General features: G+C 41.8%; 1 protein-coding gene across 2 annotated transcripts in view; it reads left to right on the top strand.

Moving 5' to 3' along the window:
* Window positions 1–20,023, top strand: part of LOC144730341 (centrosomal protein of 112 kDa-like) — a 198,927-nt gene that overhangs the window by 47,556 nt on the left and 131,348 nt on the right. For both annotated transcript variants that reach the window (XR_013587810.1, XM_078611086.1), the window contains exons 14-19: window positions 827–956; window positions 3,965–4,057; window positions 7,381–7,440; window positions 8,345–8,424; window positions 11,205–11,340; window positions 18,681–18,788. Coding sequence is in view for 1 of the 2 variants with exons in the window: in XM_078611086.1 (XP_078467212.1) it covers window positions 827–956; window positions 3,965–4,057; window positions 7,381–7,440; window positions 8,345–8,424; window positions 11,205–11,340; window positions 18,681–18,788 (607 nt within the window). In the remaining variant the exon portion in view is untranslated. The remainder of the gene's footprint in view (window positions 1–826; window positions 957–3,964; window positions 4,058–7,380; window positions 7,441–8,344; window positions 8,425–11,204; window positions 11,341–18,680; window positions 18,789–20,023) is intronic.

Consider the following 20,023-nt stretch of genomic DNA (forward strand, 5'->3'; position numbering starts at 1 on the left):
TGCAATACGAGTAGTACGGACACGCTTTGTCTGCTGAGCGTCACGTGATCACAACTGATATACAAGTGCTTTGATATACGAGTGCTTTGGATTACATACACGTTTCCGGAACGAATTATGCTCGCAATCCAAGGTTTTACTGTATATTATAATGGTAAATTTTAATTTAAGGAGATTGTTTGCTTGTGTGAGGAGCATTAAAGACCCTGTGACATAATTTCCAAGACTTGGCCATTTGTGTACACCATTGTCAGCCCAATTTCAAATGTTTTATATGTCCTGCAGTCAAACGGAAAAAATAGTAATATTGTTCGCGTTATTTTGAAATTTCACTCAAGAACACTCAGATAGATCACTGCGATTAGACTAATTCATTATTTTGGCTCTTACCTTCACTTCAAACATGAATTTTATCATCATCATAAGTGATGATTACCCACTGCTGGATGAAGGCCTCCCAAATCTATCACCATCTCTCATGGTCCCGTGAAAATACACGAGCCGTTTTCATTGTTCCATCTCCGCAATGGACGCGTTTCCAGGCACGTTCCTTCTTTTAGCTGCCACTCCATGTTTAGTCTGGACCACCAGCCACCATCCCTTCTAGCGGCTTATAAAGCGATGACATGTTGTGAGTTTCACTCGCAAACGGGAAAACAATTCCGTGCACATTTCCACGTAGTTAAATTATGGTAATTAACTTATTTCACTGCCAGCAATCATCAGGTTTTATAAAAAAAAAACTAAAGGCAAAGATCCCATTCACAAGTGAACTGCATCCACTTCAGCAGAGAACCTACGCTGCTACCCTCCTGTTGCGAGCCAGATACGCAAGCTTGGAGCAGGAGAGCGAGAGGGCCCGGCTGGTGCTGGAGGAGAAGTTGCAACAGTGCCGGGGACGCCTGGAGGCGCAGCTGGAGTCGCTGAAGCAAGACAACGCTCGTGCAGCCTCCGAGGTGACAAGACACGGCGTAAACCCTTCTTGAGAGAATCTGAAATTCGAGAGCATACTCTTTGGTTTTTTCGGTAAAGTCACATAGGTAAAAAATAAAATATAAAATAAATGAAAAACTCAATTCAATCACGGCGTTTCGGGGCCCCCCCCCCTCCATCCCCCGCGACTATATAATTCCTCGTCACAGCCATCTCTGAGACACACTTAAGCGGTTGTGCTTTCGCTACGTTGTCCCCACCTGAAGAAGGACGCTTGTGTTGTGCCCGAAACGTCGTGATTTAATTTAGTTTTTCATTTATTTTTCATTTTTTTTTACCTACGTGACTTTACCGAAAAAACCAAAGAGTATGAATCCTTGCAGTCACGAAAACTTCAAATCTATAATTCGAGAGCATAGACACCTCCGAGCTGACTGCCTCTTATACAATAAAAAAAACCCCTTGGGATTCATACAGCATACAGACGTGACCGCACCGCGAGACGCTATAGAAAAACGGTGGGCGTAGTTATTTTAGAGAGAGAGGCAGTCAGGCATGTATGTGTATGTATTTGTACATGCACAGGCCTTCCTCGGTCCATTGCTGGATGAGGGCCTCCTCATGCCGTATGGGTGGTTGGTGACAGAGCGCCTCGGTTGCCAGTAGTGGAGAGTGCATGGAGGGGTGTGGAGTGAGATGTAATGAGAGATGAGAGGTGGGAATGGGTAATTGTATGAAAAACGTAAGCGTATTCAACAAAATCATAGTTTACGGATTTTTTTTTCTCCTTCTTTCTCTAACATGCTGAGCATTCAGGCACAATGGCCTACAGTGCAAAGCGGCCAGCGGGTAAGGATGCTAATGATAGCAGAGCAGATAAGAACGTGTAGCTTATATTGGGCAAGGCTACAGAAACTTGGAAAAGAGATGATGGGAGTAACGAATTGAAGTCGGTGCAAGCCAAAGAGGACGAAAACAAATGTTGCATTGTACAATGTGGCTGTTGAACACAGTTGTGAAATATTACATTGCTATGGTGGGGGTCAGTCTTTCCACAAGATGACCACTGTTTGACGGGCCACAAAGCGGTATTCATTTTATCAGCCACAGCAGAATGATAGCTAGTCTGAATCAACCACAGACCAGGATTTTAACTGTGAACCTTCCTCCAATTGGAAATCAAACACCCAAAGCACCGTGTCGCCCGCTCTGAGAACCATAATGCACCACACTGTTTGATTCAGCGTTCCAAGGCTGTACCGCCACGATGCATTTTATATTTGTAAACATTTAAGTGAAGGCAAACAAAAAGTTACCTGATTTTCAACACTGCCAGTCATCATTATTATTAACAAAAAGCTCTCCAATATATAAATTCAGACCACGTATAAGCATGCCCTTTTTGTGTGGTTAATTGAACGTTAATATGTTCAGCTGTCGACAGACTGCACATATGTGCCATTTTAGTAGCTACGCTTGAGCCTTTTATGTGATGTCGGCAAAACTTTTAATCCCATTTGGCGGCTTTCCTTTGTAAACACTGCGTGTTTTTTTTTATTCCATCACCTGCAACCGTAAAAAAAAAAATCTTAAAATATAAACCTTTTATACATTACCACTGGGCAGTCAATCTAATGAGTTTGTTATGATGTGCAAAAAATACATGTAGTCAATGTCAAGGACATGTACACATATTTTATCATGTTGAATGGAAAGAACTCTAAGACATTCACTACATGCTTTTTTTTAATGGTTAGTTCTTAAAAGCCGAGATAATAGCTCATGTGTTATTGGTTTATTGACTCATACATTGGGTCACAACATTCCTCGATGCTCAAAATGTTCATTTAATCAAATAGAAATGGGTTTAAAAGTATATTTTACAGGTATTTTGGTACCTATTTGGATAAATGTTCCACTCACAACCAGAATGAACATATTTATATTTTCAAATTTCTGCATTTGTTAATACACTGCTGGATGAAGCTATCACCATCTCTCATGGTCTCGTGATGCACATGAGCCATGTTGGTCGCAGAGGGGTTGATTTGACCGTATTTTGTCACACTGGTCGTTACAGGTTGATAAAGGGAAACGATCTAGAACCATAAGTCACGTAGATAGGTTTAAAAGAAAATAACAGAAAACTACTGTTGCGATCGAAACGTCGTAGTTTTCTGTTATTTTCTTTGAACCTATCTTCGTGACTTTACCGAAAGGCCCAAAGAATATGAATTCCTGCAGTCACGAAAGCTTTAAGTCAAGATCGAGAACCGATTTAGATATCACTTGCCACTAACATTAGCCATGGCTGAGAATTGAACTCAGGTCACGTGGTTCATAGTGCAGTCCACTAACCACTGCACCGCCATTCCCATTGATTTTGTTTTTATACTCTTTGTAACTCTAAACTGTATTATATTGTATGTAAATAATCTGGTTGTGGTGTGGTGAGAGCACCCAGCTCTCCATTGTGAGGTTGTGAGTTGAAATTTCGGTCAGAGATCAAGTAGTCCACTTGGTCTATCATTCATCAAGTGTTGATACAATAGATACCAGTTTTATGGGAAGTCACAATTTATTTTCGTGAAAATTTTTTTCCAAAATTTTACACTTTTTAGGATTTTTTTTATTATATTTAATTACCAATTGCTTAATGGTGGCAGGCAATCATCTGACCCATAGATGGCAGTCATCTCAAGCCAGAGGACGAGAGGACTCTAGCCACCACGCATATAAAGGATTTATAGTGAAAAACTTTTTTTTACGGGTACATTTTTATTGTTTTTTGGTAAAGTCACGTAGGTATAAAATAAAATAGATCACGACGTTTCGGGCGCAACACAAGCGTCCGTCATCAGGTGGGAAAGTGTGGTCTGTGCGTGATGCAGACTTTACCGAAAGAACCAAAGAGTATGGATTCCTGCAGTCACGAAAGCTTCAAATCAAGATTGAGGCATAGACTGTGACTTGATGTTGTTGCAGAGCCTAGGTGAACTGTTGTTTTGTGTGAATGCGGGACCATTCGTAGGCAACCGCTGTCATTGAAGGCCTCGAGAAGGAAGTGTCGGAGCACAAGGGATCGCTCAGGGAAACCGAGCTGCAGAAACAGAGACAGCTCAGGGTGAGAGCTACTCACATGACCAAGGTCGCTTGTAACATGAGCGCGCATTGCCAAACGTGAACTTATAAGCGCTTTCAGCGTGTCTCGTCGTGTTTTACTTTTACACATCCATCACAAAATCGACTCAATCCTGTATTTGTTTTCTGGGTGCTCCCGACTCTTCCAAACCATCTGCTTCCTTTTGGAAGAGTGTCCTGCTTGCCTGTCCAAAATAAAAGAGGCCCCCGGCCAAGCGCCTTGTCATTGGTGCGGTGTCACCCCTGCCTGCTTGTTCACGAACTTTGATGAGCGATTGGCGACCGGTGTCGTCCGGCCGTTCAGCCGTATTGGTCTGTCGTAGACGACATGGGCCATAGGAGGGGTGCCAGCTTGTGACGGCCGCTATTGACAGCTGCAGAAGTAGCGCGAATCCCTAAATGCGGCCGGCAATGACAGACACCGAGGAATGCGTCGCGGAAACCTCCGGGAGAAAAGCGCCCGCGTAGCATGCGAGGCATTCGGGGGGCTGTAATCTACAACGCCGTGTTCGATGAAATAAATGCATTTTTTTATTTCCGTTTAGCACAGAAGAGACTCGGCGTATAAGCATGTCCCAGTAGCACATGCACGCTAAAATTAAGGGCACCCTGCTGACATGTATAAGCCACCTCCAGCATCTAACATGCATTTTGAAACCCATCCGGGCAGCCGCTGATAGAAACCCACAGAAGGGTCGACATTCTTTGGGGTAAAACTCGGTGGATATTTTTTTTTAAATGCAGCGGTCATGGCACACATTTTTTTTTAAATCTCAGTTTACAAATTACTTCTTCAACTGTAAGTCAGAGGCACCCAAAAAACTAAAATCAACAAGTATATTTAAGAGATATTGGTTCTGTGGATGTTTTTTTTAGCAAATGCCGTTGACGTTAGTCTGCATAACGTAGAACACACAGTAGGTGACAGCATTAGTCTCTGGAGATTGCAATGTTTATGTCGTCTTTGTCACTGGCATGCAACAGACCACTTGTTTTCAGATTTAATTGTTAAACTGTTTCAAGTTTATGATATTTATGAAATAGTTTGCCATTTGAGGAATGAAACCACGTTTGAGAAATGATGCCCTTGTACTCTCTTTTCAGACAATTCTTTCAAGGGCTTTTCTCCGTCTCTTGCTTTTAATGCAAATGCAATGTCCAGCAACATCTACCTCTTGCACATAATATTGTAGATTTAAATAGAACCTGATAGTGATGTGGCTAGCGCACTTGTCTCTCAATCAAAAGGTTCATAATCAACGATTTTTGGGTTTAGTTCGCGTTATTTATAAATGTGTCGTAACCCTCCACCACCCGACACGTCCAATCAGTAAAAAAGTGTCACGTTGACAAAAGACAAATAGTTCACTGCTTTAGCCCACCTGTGTGTTGAAGCGTGAAACCACAACATTTTACAATTTGAGTACGACATTTCGCTGGTAATTGCATCCAGTATCATCGGGCAATGCGCCAGAATGGCGCGATCTAAACCCAAAAAACGTTGATTATGAATAATATTGGTCGCGAAAGCCTATGTGTTAAATCAAAAGGTTGTTGAGTTAAAATCCTAGCTTGAGGTTGACTCGGCCAAGCTCTCTCTAGGGTCAATTATATGAAAACCCGAAATATTATTGGATTTATTTTAAAACACTGCCTTAGCAAAGTGGAGAATTTACCACTTGCTTAGTGCTGTAAACAAGATGAGTGCTTACGCCATCCTCGTGTGAGCAGGAAATTAAATTTCGATTTAAAGCTTTCGTGACTGCAGGGATTCATCTTCTTGGTTCTTTCGGTAAAGTCACGTAGAAGGGAAGTAATAAAATAATAGAAATAAAGCATAATAAAATAATTCTCACGACGTTTCGGCCACAACGCAAGCAGCCGTCCTCAGGTGAAGACCAGGTCTGTCGGGGAGACAGCGTCTGAATGAAACACCACCACGCTTGGAGCGTATAAAAAAAAAAAGCAGGAAATTACTTTGATTTTGTATAATTTTAATACATTGAAAGGTAGTGCAGTGGTTCGAGCATTCCGCTACACACCCGGTGACCTGAGTTCTATTCATAGCTACTGTTAACATCAAGTATTGAGTGATATCAAAACTAGCCTTGGCCCCTGTCCTTCAACAATTCACATTGACTCTGCGTGGTGAAGTATGGCCAACAACCCTAATGACCGACATGGCATAGGGAAGACTTCATCCAGTCGTGGATTGTCAGAAACTTTTCACTTTTGACCATACACTGGTTGATAATGTACAGACTAGCTTTACAGACACCTCCCCCTATTCATTGTCAAACAAATAGAAAACATATTTTCCCCTATCGCACTAACTGATTAACTCAATTCAGTGTGCAGTGCTAGTTTTGGCTCTCCCTTGGCCGTAGTCTGGTCAAACATGATTCCTGAGACAAATCAGTTTTCAGCTGTCTGCCCTGGAGAGCTTTAAAAGAAACAAAATATACAAGGGCAAGAAAAAATGAGTTGGTGAGACTTTGTGCGGCCCAACGGTGTCATTTTACAAATCAAATCTACCGAGGGCCATTAGCATCGTTGTGTCACGGGGTTCATTGAAGGCTCGCTGTCTCCTCTGTGCGCGCATCAGCAATCCCTGTTGTGTCTGTCCTAATCATCGTGGCAGTGCGGTCCTATTTTAGACACTCACCAGAGAGTGACAGAATCCAGCGGCATGGACCGCATTGCCCTGCCTCAGGTCACCGAATAGCATCCGTCTGCCTGCCTCGCAAACAGGCGTCGCTGTGTGGTTTTTCATACAAAATGATGCATGGTTCATACAAAGCTCTGTCTGACAGTTGTGTTGGAAAAAATATTTCGTGGCATAATTTCACATTTTGCTGATTTTAACCATGTAAAATTGTCTAATTTTGTAACTACTGTGCTTGTGGTTTATTGTGATTTCAGGTACAATATCCAGTTTGGTAAAATACTCGATATGATTTGATAATCAGGCTATCAATGTAAAAAAACAATAATATACATTTACCTAAAGTCGGTATAAACACTGGCACTGCCTGTAAAAAGAGTTACTGTTTATTATGTAAACAATAAATGACTCTTGAGAACAATGGAGCTGTTTATGTAAAAACAATACGTAACATGATAGAACGGTGACTAAATCCTGTGCCGTTCTGCCAATCACTTCATTTTTATACGAAGCATTTTTATTGATTAACATCACATACCAGACAAGGTTACACTTTTGGGGATCAATTTGTGTCAATGTAGAGAGTAAATGTTTTGCCTGTCCTGCCTACGTTGTCTTTTATTTGTTTTGTATTGTCCAAGGAGCAAGAAAATCAATTGAAACAACAAATTATTGAGTTGGAACAGCTCAGTGAGAAAAAGGTGCGTTCCCAACAATTTATCCAAGTTGGTAGATATCTTTCTTATTTTTCCGTCTTATTTTTCTGCCTGTACATTTCCAGTATCTCCAGTACCTTCCCTAATTAATGTATGCATGCTTTATTTCAAAAGAATGAAACCCTTTTCAGAGATTTAAAACGAGAAAAAAATGTTTTCCATTCCATAATTAGTAGATTTTTCAACATTTTTTCAATTGATTCAAATTTACAGATGGAGCACAGTGATTAGACCTCATCACCACCATCACATTCAGAGCCATAAACACTGACCTTGTAGTCGTGAAACTTACCACTATGACAACCTTTATCAACTGTTACCAATGCAACCACCACCACGTATCGTCTTCATCAACAATTGTTCATTACTTGCACCACCGTCAGCACCAAATAATCTCCATCATTCGCATAGGCAGTGGTGGGCTTGCAAAGGTCACTCTGGAATCATGTGCGTGAGACAGACATCCTGGCAACCAGAGATCTTAGCCGTGGCCATCATCGAGTAATATCTGAACCAATCCTTGAATCCTTCCCCCTACACCAACCAGCATTGACCAGCTTGGTGCAGTATGGCCAAACAACTCCCACGACTGACGTGGAATGTCTGCGCTTTCTGGGGTACAACTTTAGGCAACAGCCGGCCGTATTCTGGATCGAGATTAAACGAATCTGATGAAGCACCTTTATATTGATTCAGCCAGGTCTACTTTAAAAGTACATTTCCTGGAAAGTTTTGACATACCTTACGGCTTAAAAAAACGGGGCCCCAATCTGCATTCACCCATCGATTTGAAAAGGCGGTTTGTAAGAGAAGCTTGCGGTAATTGGGAGTAGCGTGTGTGTCTGCAGGCTAAGAGATGCAGTTTGAATCTACTGTTTTTTTTCCCCAGATACGATCCGTGCAAACCGAGGTGGAAGAAACCAAGGCTGATGCGCAGAGAAAAATACGCCAGATGGAAGATGGAATCAGGTGCCGCGCCCCCCACCCCCCAGCCAATTCCTGATATTATTGCTAGCTTGCTTACATGCTCTTTATTTATTTATACGTTTATCAATTTATTTGTTGATTTATTTAGGTGTATGTTCACTTGCACATCTTTATATATTTGAAGAGGTTGAACGCGACCCCCTCTGCGTGTTCATTAACTTTTAGCAGAAAAATATACATTAAGCTTATGTTTCCGCACTGGCACTTCTTAAAGGCATCGAAATATGTACCTGATACACACTCTGAACCTTATATGGGGTACAATGTTCAATACTTATATATCTTAAAGTCATGGTGTTATTTCAACAGCTGATCTCAAAGTAAATTAATTTCGTGTTAAAAATTGTTACGGCTAAGTAAAAATGGGAATTTGTTTTATGTAAAATGTCATAACAGTGACCGTGCTGCAATGCAAATATCCATTAGGAATATTTGGTATGCTCTGAATGTAATGGACATTGAGTAAATCAATGAAGTTGTCGGCAGTAAGTCAATCTATCAGCCATATAATGGCCCTGCGTGAGGTAATTATACCTGCTGTTGTGCTACTTAGCAAATAGAAATTTCACCGTGGTATGCCTAGAGGCAAATATTTGGGGGAATTGATGTGCTATGCCAATTAGATGTTAATTTGTGAGCTACTATACTTTTAGACATATATAATAAAGAGGGGGGAGCAGTTGCATAGTGGTTAGCATCCTGCACTGTGAACCCTTCAACCCAAGTTTGGTTCCCAGCCATGGCTAAAATCAGCATCGAGTGATATCCACTTTACCGATCCTTTGACTCATCCTTCATCGATCCACACTGACCATTCGTGATGGACTGGACGCATAAGAGTGCGTGCTAATTCATGTGCAGACTCACTGGCATACAGCAGTTTGGTCAAGCACTACTCTGTGTATGGACATGTAGTGGGGAGGCCTTTAGCAGTGGATTGACAGAGGGTTGTTAACTATTAATAGTATGATAAAACTGGAGATTTTATTTTGTATTTTTGAGCAGTCATCTTTTTCCCAACATAAATCTTGCACGTTCACGTAGTTTTGTCAATGCATATTGTTATGAGCTGAGTGTGGAATACATTTAAAATTATATATGTGCCTTTTAAAAACTTTCCAAGAGTTAAATTTTGTCATCGCTCTGTGTAGCCACTGCACTTTAATTGCATAAAAAAACTTTTAAATTAAAGGCTCATGTATGAAAAAGATTTAACAAATTAATATGGTAACTAAGTTGAAATTAAGAGTGATTTATTTTATAGCAATTTAGATTAATAGGATCCATGTCTGTTTAATTGTGGTGTTTATTACCTCCAGCTAACTTGGGGGATTACTTATTAAAAGTGACTTCCCTTATTTGGATGGAAACTTAGGGCGGTGATTGTGAATGCACAGTGGCTTACTCTTGTGAACGATTTTACGGGGCCTTGAACCTCTGCTGAGTAACACATTCTGCATGTGTGCGCTGTGGTTAGTGCTAGACTCGACATCAGAAATTTCTGAATCAAGTCAGCAGTCCTGGAGTTGATAAATTCGTGATACTTTGTGGAAAGGTCAAAAGGTATTGTCCTGTTTAGTAACTAGGAATGTGGAATTTCCACCACTGGCTCCAGGGTTGCCCATGGTATTCAATTCTCCCCTAATGCTCTTTGAAACACATTCCTGCGGAGGGAGCTGGTAGGAACGTTGGGTTGCTCGGTCAATGGCCAGGGTCAACGGCGGCGTGGTGTATTCCGCAAATATGCCCGACTGTGAGGACGGGCACAAGCCGGCGTGAGTAGGTTAAACGTTGAGTATTATAAGGGGACCACGGGGTGACCAGCCCCTCCCCACGCAGCCCCACCCCACCCCTCCCACTCCCCACCCAGTTCCACCCTCCCCACCCAGCCCCTCCCCACCATCCCCTCCCCACCCAGCCCCTCCCCACCCTCCCAACCCAGCCCCTCCCCACCCTCCCCTCTCCACCCAGCCCCACCCCTTCCATTTTTGGATGCACGATGGACGGACGGACACAATAATCCCCTGTGGGCTGGTGGAACCAGGTGGTTCCTACCAGTATAAAGAGAGTGTTTGACTTGACTTTGAAATGCACCAACAACTATAATCCAGCCTTCCCAAACCTGTCACCATCTTTCATGGTTTTGCGATAGAACCATTTATTTTATCGGTTATAAATACAGAAGTGAGGGTAGTTGTTAGTTTCATAAATAACTAAGTTGCCGGCATTTGGCCGCAGAGATGGATGCTTGGAATTTCATGACAAAACAGGATTAGCAATGCAGAATTCTGAAAGATAACATTGCAGATACGTTTCGTAGATATGATGAGGCAAAAATGGTCATGCTGTGTGGGTTGTGTGTAGGATAGGGGAGGGCCGATTGCCTACACAGACATTCGAATGGTCAGCATATATCCAGTGACCATGAGGAAGACTTAGGACCAGATGGTGGGATACTGTTCGGGCAGATCTTGGAAGTCACGTGTCTCCTGTACGGCAGCTGCGCATCCTGGCAAAGCCCAGAAAGTGTTGGCATGGCACGGTGGCATTAATGGCTTTGGCCATGATTACATTTTGATTTTGATAGAACAACAACAATATCAATCAACAGTTGGGACCTTCCCACTAAATTGTCACATTGTGCCAGCTCATTTGTAAGCACACTAACCACCAGGCTTATGCAGCTGCCCATGACGACATTGTAAACCCTTTACAGGGCATAACCGTTGCTGTGGATGCTGTGGTACTTTTGTGGGAGACAGAGAGAAGGAGGAACGCCACACCAGGGCCTTGGAGGCGGAGAGGGCTCATGTCCAGCGAGCAGAGGCTGCCCTGGATGACTTCAAAAAGCAGGTGGAGCTCAACGCAGAGAAGATATATGGCGAGATGCGACATCAGGTGGACACACCCTCACGCTGCTACCTCACAGGGCTGTTGACATCTCCATATTTTGTCACCCAACATTTGTATTTCGACTGCAGGGCTAATCTGATGAGCTATGAAGCTATTTTTCACAGATGTCCAGTAGGTGGTGGGGTGGGGGGTCAGAAAGTTACAGAAACATTCCTTGAGCTAGGAATCTATTTGTGATGTTTCTACTGTTGCGGAGAGATTTATTTATTTTACTGTTTAATATTTATTTGTTACATAGTCAATGACGGTGTATGATATAAACAGTCTTGGGTCCCCAAGACCAGTCCTAAGCCTCGAGACCGGCTGGCGGAACTTTTTTTAGATCTTGACATTAATGTCGGCTTCTGGGTTCTGGCCTTGAGTATCCTCCATCCAAGAACTTTTAGGTTATGGGTGTTTCAAATTGGTCATGTGTACCTACGTTTGAAAGTGTTATTAGGGACTCGCCGTGGAGAGAACTGACCAAATTGATTAAAAGGTTGCCCCAAATTTTGTGGCTTTAAAACAGTGTTTAAAGGACAACCCTTGTTGGCAAGGCGATAACCTCACATGTACGATGCGAAAGAAGTTCAACATACATGCATACGTCATAAATTGGACTCCACTCCCGATGATGTTGTATGGCATCATCCTGTGAGGTCACACGTCATGACCGACCTTGACGCTGGCCTCCACATCATGGGCTCCCGGGCCTTGTGGCTTGTACCTCAGCCTTGGGCTTGTAAGTCACGGCCTTGAATTGAAGACTGATCACTCATGTTGTATTATTATTACTACGACTACTACTAAACATATGTACACATCACGCTATTGCGTTTACTTTCAGTGAAAGGATACTTCAGTTTTCAAATCCTGTTGTTCACGTTCAATGCAATCGCCTGCATGCATATCACAATTCACTCATCACACAGTGCAATCCATCTCAAGCACTGCAATCAACATGCTCGCAGAGTCTGAGGCTCCCCATTTCACCAAACCTGCGTTGACCAGCGTGGTGAAGTATGCTTATGACCGACACAACTTGGGGGGAGCCCTTCATCCAGCAGTGACGTTTGCTTAGAGCTGAAAGAGTAAGTTTGATTTAAACACCTACATGTTGATAATTGTCAAAATAGAGTGAACTTTGTTCCACATTGGCATTCATAGATGTTTGATGAATTCTGATGTGCAGAGCCAATGCAGTGTAAGTAACGAAGTTATCGAGGTTTTTATTTTTGTCCATCCAAGTTGTACTTTTCTTTCCTTTTCCAATTTAAATATAATATCAAGGAGAGCAATGGACAAGTTTACAAATAACTCAATGTCAAAGACAGAGCATTGTTAAAAATAGTGCCTGATTTGAAGACAGAATCCTAATGTAAATAAAGCCATGCATTTCTCTTCACCCGACGGTTGTAAATATAGGCAGGAACAATGTTAAATTTAGGCCATTGTGAAACGCTGCGCCTATATTTAACGGTTTACTCCAAAATGGCACCGTTAAATATGTATGTGCTTTATGTGTCCTCTATGAATGCATGCAGTTAACAATTTTATTTGTTGCACGATGGCCATTGTTACATAGACATTTGTAAACCAGATCACAAAAACTTACAATTATATTGTTAAGGAAAAATCCTTGCATACACATTTTCCAGGCCTCCTTTGCGAAAGAGAATATCAATCAGGCTCTCACGTGCTTAAATAAAGAACATTTATATAGCGCATACACACATTGAACAAAAAAAACACTTTTATAAGGCCAAGGGGGTGCTATGGAAGAGTGTTTGATACTTGGACTCACAATGAGAATGGTTTAACTTCAATCTTGATTTGAAGCTTTCGTGACTGCAGGAATCCATACTCTTTGATTATTTCGGTAAAGTCACTGCAATTAATGGTTGGGGTCACCCTGATCCATCATCCCTCCAATGTTGATAAAATAAGTACCACTTTGTGGAATTTCAACATCGTTTGCCAGATGGAGATACTGGTCCTTGACTTTGGACTGTGGAATTTCCCACAGTTCACGGCCGCCAATGGAGAATGACCATTGCTCTGTGCTTGTCCAAGCAAGTTAGATGCTTTGATTTGACTTTATAGTTTTTTTTTAATGAAGATAACATTTATCTAATTCAGTTTTTCCGCACCGTAAATATTTTGCATACAAAGCCACAAGTTGATGACTTTCTTTCCCAAATCGCGCACTGTCAAAAAAGAAAGCTCGGTTGGAACGCTGAGACGGGGTGCAGAGAGGGTTACACTCGTCAGCTAGGGGCTGTTAATTTTATTCTTTGCACAGCTTACATTTTATTCGCCAGTTCATAAGTGCAAGGTGCGTCTGGTAGCACAAATTATCGTTCACTCTTTGCATTCATTGACGTTTTTGCAACCCAGCATACCAGCGGCTCTCTTCAAAGGGCAGTACCTTTTAATGCTGTGCCATGTGTAAAAACCGTTTAATATTTGTCCTTGTCATAAGTGCACAGTAACAGTTGACAAGGCCACAGTTTTTTTGTGGGGGTTTCCATACAAATCTGGTTCATGTCTCTAGTCAGCGTACAGCCTTGTTTCTGAAAATAATTGGCAAACGCAGGCTCCATCAATAGGGCAACTATTCATAGCCAGACCCGAATGAGGTGAAGGTCAGAAGCTGCCTCTTAGTTTCCACAAATGAAATTTTCGCAAAAGGAACACGAGAGAGCTTGTATTTAAATGCAGCAAGGTTTTTTGTTTTTGTTTTAAAGACGCGTAACAAATCTACGCTCGTGCCCACGCACCATTTAACTCGACTCTTGGGTCACGTCGCTTTTATTGGCACAATCAAGTAACATCCAGACAGGTGCTGTTTGAAGCCAACAAACTTTTTTTACGTTATATGGCTCCTTGTGCAGTCGGCGAGTGTCATATACTGCAATAAGCAATGCGCACCTGCACGGGTGTGTTTGATTGTGCCGTGCCTCTGTTTGCTAGATGTCGACAACAGGTAGTCAAATTTGGGGCAGACTAGCACCTCCGATTTGCATGGTTGGTAACGTATGGTGCGAAAGAAGTTTAATAAGATACATATATATACGTTACCATGTAGGCTTTCGCAACCAATATTATTTATAATGAAGGTTTTTGGGTTAGATTGCGTAAATATAAATGTTTCGTTAACCCACCGCCACCAGACACAGCAAATTACTGAGGTTTGTCACGTTAACAAAAACATGCCAGTTAGTTACTAAACCCACAACATGTACAATTTGAGTACGACATTGAAGACCGAAACAGGAAGACTTCTTCACAATTCTGGATGGCTGTAATAACCAGCGAAACGTTGTACTCAAATTGTAAATGTCGGTTTTCTTTCCAACATACCGGTTTGCTGAAGTACCAACTAATTGGCAAGTTTTGTTTACGTGACAAGCCTTCGTAAATTGGCTGTGTGGTGGTGGTGGCGGCGGATTAACAACACGTTTACGTGATCTAACCCAAAAAAACATTATTACAGACGTACATACGTGAGTGCATGCATATCACAATTGCACTGACGTGGGTCAGCTAGGTGAAACAGAAGATTCAAGTTTATATTGTTTTGAATATGTATTTAAAGCTTGAGGTGCTGTATTGTCAAATATGACTCGTAATACTGTAATTTGTATAAAGGATTTGCCGATGTTTTCAGTGAGTCACCATGTGCTTTGTGACTTTAAATGTCTTCTTGTGTTAGCACCGTCATTTTTTTAAAATATTCTAACAGCAATGATATTAAGCAGATATTAATATTCTAACAGCGGTGATATGAAGCAGATACTGTATATATTCAGATATGAAGTGGCCAATATCAGCTTTTACAGTTAAAGGAACAATTTCATGCTAATATCACAATTTAGTGAGACACTGCAGATGCAGGAGTAGCTTTTAAGGCACGCCAAGAATATTAAAAACAAGAACTTCCACATGTTTCGAGTTTACAGCTTTGCCTTCTTATAACTTTGACATGTTTATTCAAAGGACCCCGCTTTTTTGAAGTTTCCTTTATTATGCAACACTTTAAAGAATTTCTTTATGGAGCATATGTTTTATGACTGAATGGCTTCCTTTGCTAAATTGCCTGACATTGGCTACATAAAAGCGGAATAAAGGTGAAGGGTTTGGATGTGTCACCTGCACAGAATCAAACTCTGTGAATTTTTAACCCATTCTCACTGAAAACAAATCACCCCTCCTAGAAAATGGTACAACATCGTAATCAGAATCTGTATTCATTCTGGAGGAATCGGATGAGCTATGTAGCTGATTTTCACAGATGTCCAGTAGGAGTGGGTTCAGCTAGTAATACTGTTATTTGTATAAAACGAAAGGAGTGCAAAGTCGAGAAAAGGAAAAAAATTAAGGGTCTAAGCACAAATCGTATAAGCATATAAATTCCTGACGATTTTTCAATACTAAATGTAAGCTTGGTCAAGGCAATAAAACAACAACAGCAATACCAGTCCTAGACACACAGACACAGCACTCAGTTCGTCAATAAAATTGCACATTAAACTTGAACTATCGAAGAAGAAAAAAAAATCCATATAGCATGTTGCTAAAGTTCAGTGTTTATGTACATCAAGCACATTGCAGAAACAGTCAACATTTTTTTCATATCTAATATATAACAAGCGAAGTATTTAGGCAATGGCTCTTTTTCTTTAAAGCACAGATGGATTGAGCGCAGATATGCGTAACTTTGACACGTTAATGGAGAAATATGGACTGTTCCTCATCTGTGCAGAAGGCCGTGGGTTTAAATCCAGTCACAGAATCTTCACAGGAGCCACATGACTCAAGATATGTTTTCGTTTATTGGGTATTACTGGTTTACGATGATTCAGGTTATATATTTTTTCAAACTGCATTGTGCTTCTTTCAGTATCCACATGCATGTTGCTTTTTGTGTTTAGGTTGTTGTCCTTCCCCTGCACCTCCGATTAGCATGGTTGACTACATACGGTGCGACCGAAGTTTAACATACATACATATTAAAGCGGTTATGGTGCAGTTGATAGCACCTGTTAATTTACTCTATGAGATCTCTTTTACCAGTGGAAAAATATAGTAGTAGGTTTTTACCCTTTTAAACTGGTACAAAACTGACACCTTTATTCAAGGCATCATGCTTGCAATAACCACAACACAAGTTTGCTTTTTTGACTACTTGTGTTGTGGTTATTGCAAACATGATGCCTTGAATAAAGGTGTCAGTTTTGTACCAGTTTAAAAGGGTAAAAACCTACTACCTACTACCTGTTAAATGAAACATTTAATATACAATATTGTGTCACCTAGACGGACAACACAATGGCAGAGCGCGAGTCTCACAATCGCACATGAAGGGGTAACACTCAACGCACCGCACAGACAGATTCAATAAGCTGCTTCTCCTGGCCTCCTTGTGAAGCCCAAGGTTGCAATGCCAGATTTTTACCCCAATCTATCCCAAGTACTATTGAGGCTTAACCCTGCTCAGCTGCCAAGATCTGACGAGGTCGGGTGGATTCAGTGTGATTTTACACAGGAATATATTTGGTCTTCCATAATATAGTGGCACGCAGGGTTTGCACGGGTGAGGTGATAACCACAGCAGACAGCTCTGTATGCACGGACAAAGTGTCCCGGGCAAATGCATTGCAGCCACACCAGGCATTGGGGCCATTTTGTCGAGCATTAGGATGTCCTTGTATGGAAAATTATCGGTGGCGGTAATGAAAATCAGGATTATATGAGATGATATGTGTGAAGTTGTATATTTTGCATTTCTGCAGCCACCACGGCTGGTTAATGTTAACGAAAACGTTAAACAAATAACAAAAAGTGTATTTTTTTGGTTGCTTCGCGTATCTGAATGTTGCAATTTAAAGCGTCTTATGTCATAATCATAAGTGACTACTTTGTATGCTGTGGTTGTACCCAATGTTATCCTGTCCTTTAGACTTCTTAGTGAAGTTATCGCTTCAGTGCTTACTTTTAATAGCCTTAGTGTGAAAAGGGGGAGGCACAGTTGGAAGCTTTCCTTTCACTAGACTGAATCCTGAAATTGCTCTATAATATAAACTGCATCTGCCGTTGCACAGTTGATTATATATTTCACTCATGTCGTTTTCCCAGCCCATTTTTGTCATTTACAGATTTAAAATATAAGAAAAGTGTTCTTCTTTAGAGATATGTGATCCTAAGGTCCATCTTGTTGAAAGGCCTTTTAAGTTTGCTGAAAGGCTCTTGGCATGTGCCTCCGTTCTCACACTAAATCAGGCACAAATATGCTTTTTTTCCCAAAACTTGGAATAAGGCCTGGTGTTTTAAAACATTTTTCTGGTTTTATTTACACGCGAGGGCAAATAAACAGCAAATACGCATTTGCAAAGATATGAAAAATATCAAAGGCGGCACCGTTAAGGTCACTGTGAATAGCGGTTGGCCGAAGTCTGTCACCTTGCCTTTCTCCCATTTGTTCTTATAACCTTAGTGTGGCACTCGGCGCACGTAAGTTTAACTTGCGTTATTTTGGTTCCAAACTACGTGAAATACTGTTGTGCGTTCACAACATCTTACTCAGTGGTTTGATTGTAAGCCAAACTAATGTTCCCCTCGAGTGTCATTTATCGCGTGCCTTACACCGCTGGAGGGAACAGGCGCTGTGCTCTTAGTAGTGTTGAGCATGTTGTGAAAACCTTCGTACGTAGCCAACTGCGCTAATCGGAGGTGCAGGGGAAGGACAAGTTAAACTTTACGCATGCCGTATATTACGTGTGTGTGTGTGTACATTTTTTCCACAAACATAGCTGTTTCATCCATAATAGCCGTTTAAATATATTTTGTAAATATGATGGAAATACCGATAATTAGATTTGTTCCGTGGGGTGGTGGAGCGAGTTCGCGCAGTGCTGAGTGCACCACTCGATGATCCTGGGAGTCTGAATTTGATTCCTGCGCACGGCTCACATTGGTAGTGAGAGTTACCCGAGCTGGTCCTGGCCACTGCCATTGACCACCTTACACTGACGAGCATGGTGGAGTCTGGTAAAACAACCCCAATGACCGATACGGCATCGAGAGGCCTTCTTACAACAGTAAATTGAAATATCTTATAATTAACAGATTTTTTTATTTTTTTCAGGAAATTTCCATTGAATTTTAAAGATTTTTGTTACTTAGGATGGTCCTACTTTAGGGATGTTTGGCCACTTATTTATCGAGTACCCTGCCATTCGGGCGAGGGCACTGGAGAGAGTGCTCAAAAGCATCCGACGTGCGAGTGAGGGGACAGCACTCGTGACACTGGCCCTGCCTATCTGCTCATGCCATCACCCACGCAGATGACGAAGGTGGAGAGCGACTTGTCCCGCTCCAAGTCACTGCGGGAGAAGCAGGCGAAGGAGTTCACGAGACAGCAGGAGCAGTTGCGGCAGCGTTACGAGCAGCAGGTACCCAGCACCCCAGGGTAGTGAGGGCAGAGTGCTGGCGGTTCCCACGGGGCTACCGCTCTCGTCACCGTGCTCGCCCATTGTTGCATTAACCGCCGTTGGCGGCTGGTTGAGGCTGGAGAGAGAGGCGGCAGAGTTATCCAGCGAGTCCCATGATCGGCACCATCTTGTTTCTGAATTGCTTTGTTACGTTTGTTGAACGTCTTTCGCACAGCATGTAGCCATCCGCATTAATCAGAGCTGTGAAACATCTCAATGTTGGATGTAATACAGTCAAACGTTTTAAGAGGCAAAAGTTTGCTGTGTCGAAATAAGTGTGAGGTGGTGCTTATCTCCATCGGTAGTTTTGAGTGTCTGGTGGAATTGCACAGTTCTACGGCAGGGGTTATGCTATGTTTAGTAATACCTCTGTTATGTGTATTTATACCACATCAACACGGTAAGAAAGTACTCCATTGTGTGTCAAGTATTGCAGAGGATCCCTTGGAGGGGAAGTCTGGTGTCAGCAGCCTCTGTAATTTCAGCTCCAATCGCATATATTAAAGCTGTTTCAGTTAAAAGCTCGTCGCTAACACCTCCGATTAGCATAGTTGGCTACGTATTGTGCAAAGGAAATTCAAGATATATACACAACACAAGTCTTTACTTGAGACTGAATCTAAATATGAGCACACGTGCTGGATCAGTGAGGGCCTCTCCACGCCGTGCAGGTCGCGGGGGCCTATTTGACCACATGTCTCCACCACGCTGGTAAGTGTGGGTTAGTAATGTTGGGGAGCATCGGTGTGGGAGCCTGGAAATACGGTACAGCAATGAATGGCCACTACATTGCCTTCTGCTACCCACCACCTAATCCCTTAGCCTATACAGGCAGTCCTCTTCTTACGATAGAGATGCGTTACGACGAACCCATCGTAAGTCGAAAATATCGTAAGTCGAAGATGGCCTAGCCTACCCAGGAGTCTTAAAGAATGGTGATAATTTAGCAAAACAGAGCAATTTACAGTACCGTACTGTATAAACGATATACTGTATGTATTTATTAATTACAATACTGTATTGCACAGTAAAATGTAAAGTAAAAAAAACAAGGTAAATTTTTTGCCTACCTATATGAACTGCAATTTAATAGAAAGTTTTTTTCAGGAAACAATCCTATCTGCTATAAAAACTGTTAACATGCATTGAACGTATCTTATCGTGGTAACCCTAAAATGAAATCGCTAAAGCTACGT

Source organism: Lampetra planeri, chromosome 35 (genome assembly GCF_965212315.1).
Source record: "Lampetra planeri chromosome 35, kcLamPlan1.2.h2, whole genome shotgun sequence".
NCBI lineage: Eukaryota > Metazoa > Chordata > Hyperoartia > Petromyzontiformes > Petromyzontidae > Lampetra > Lampetra planeri.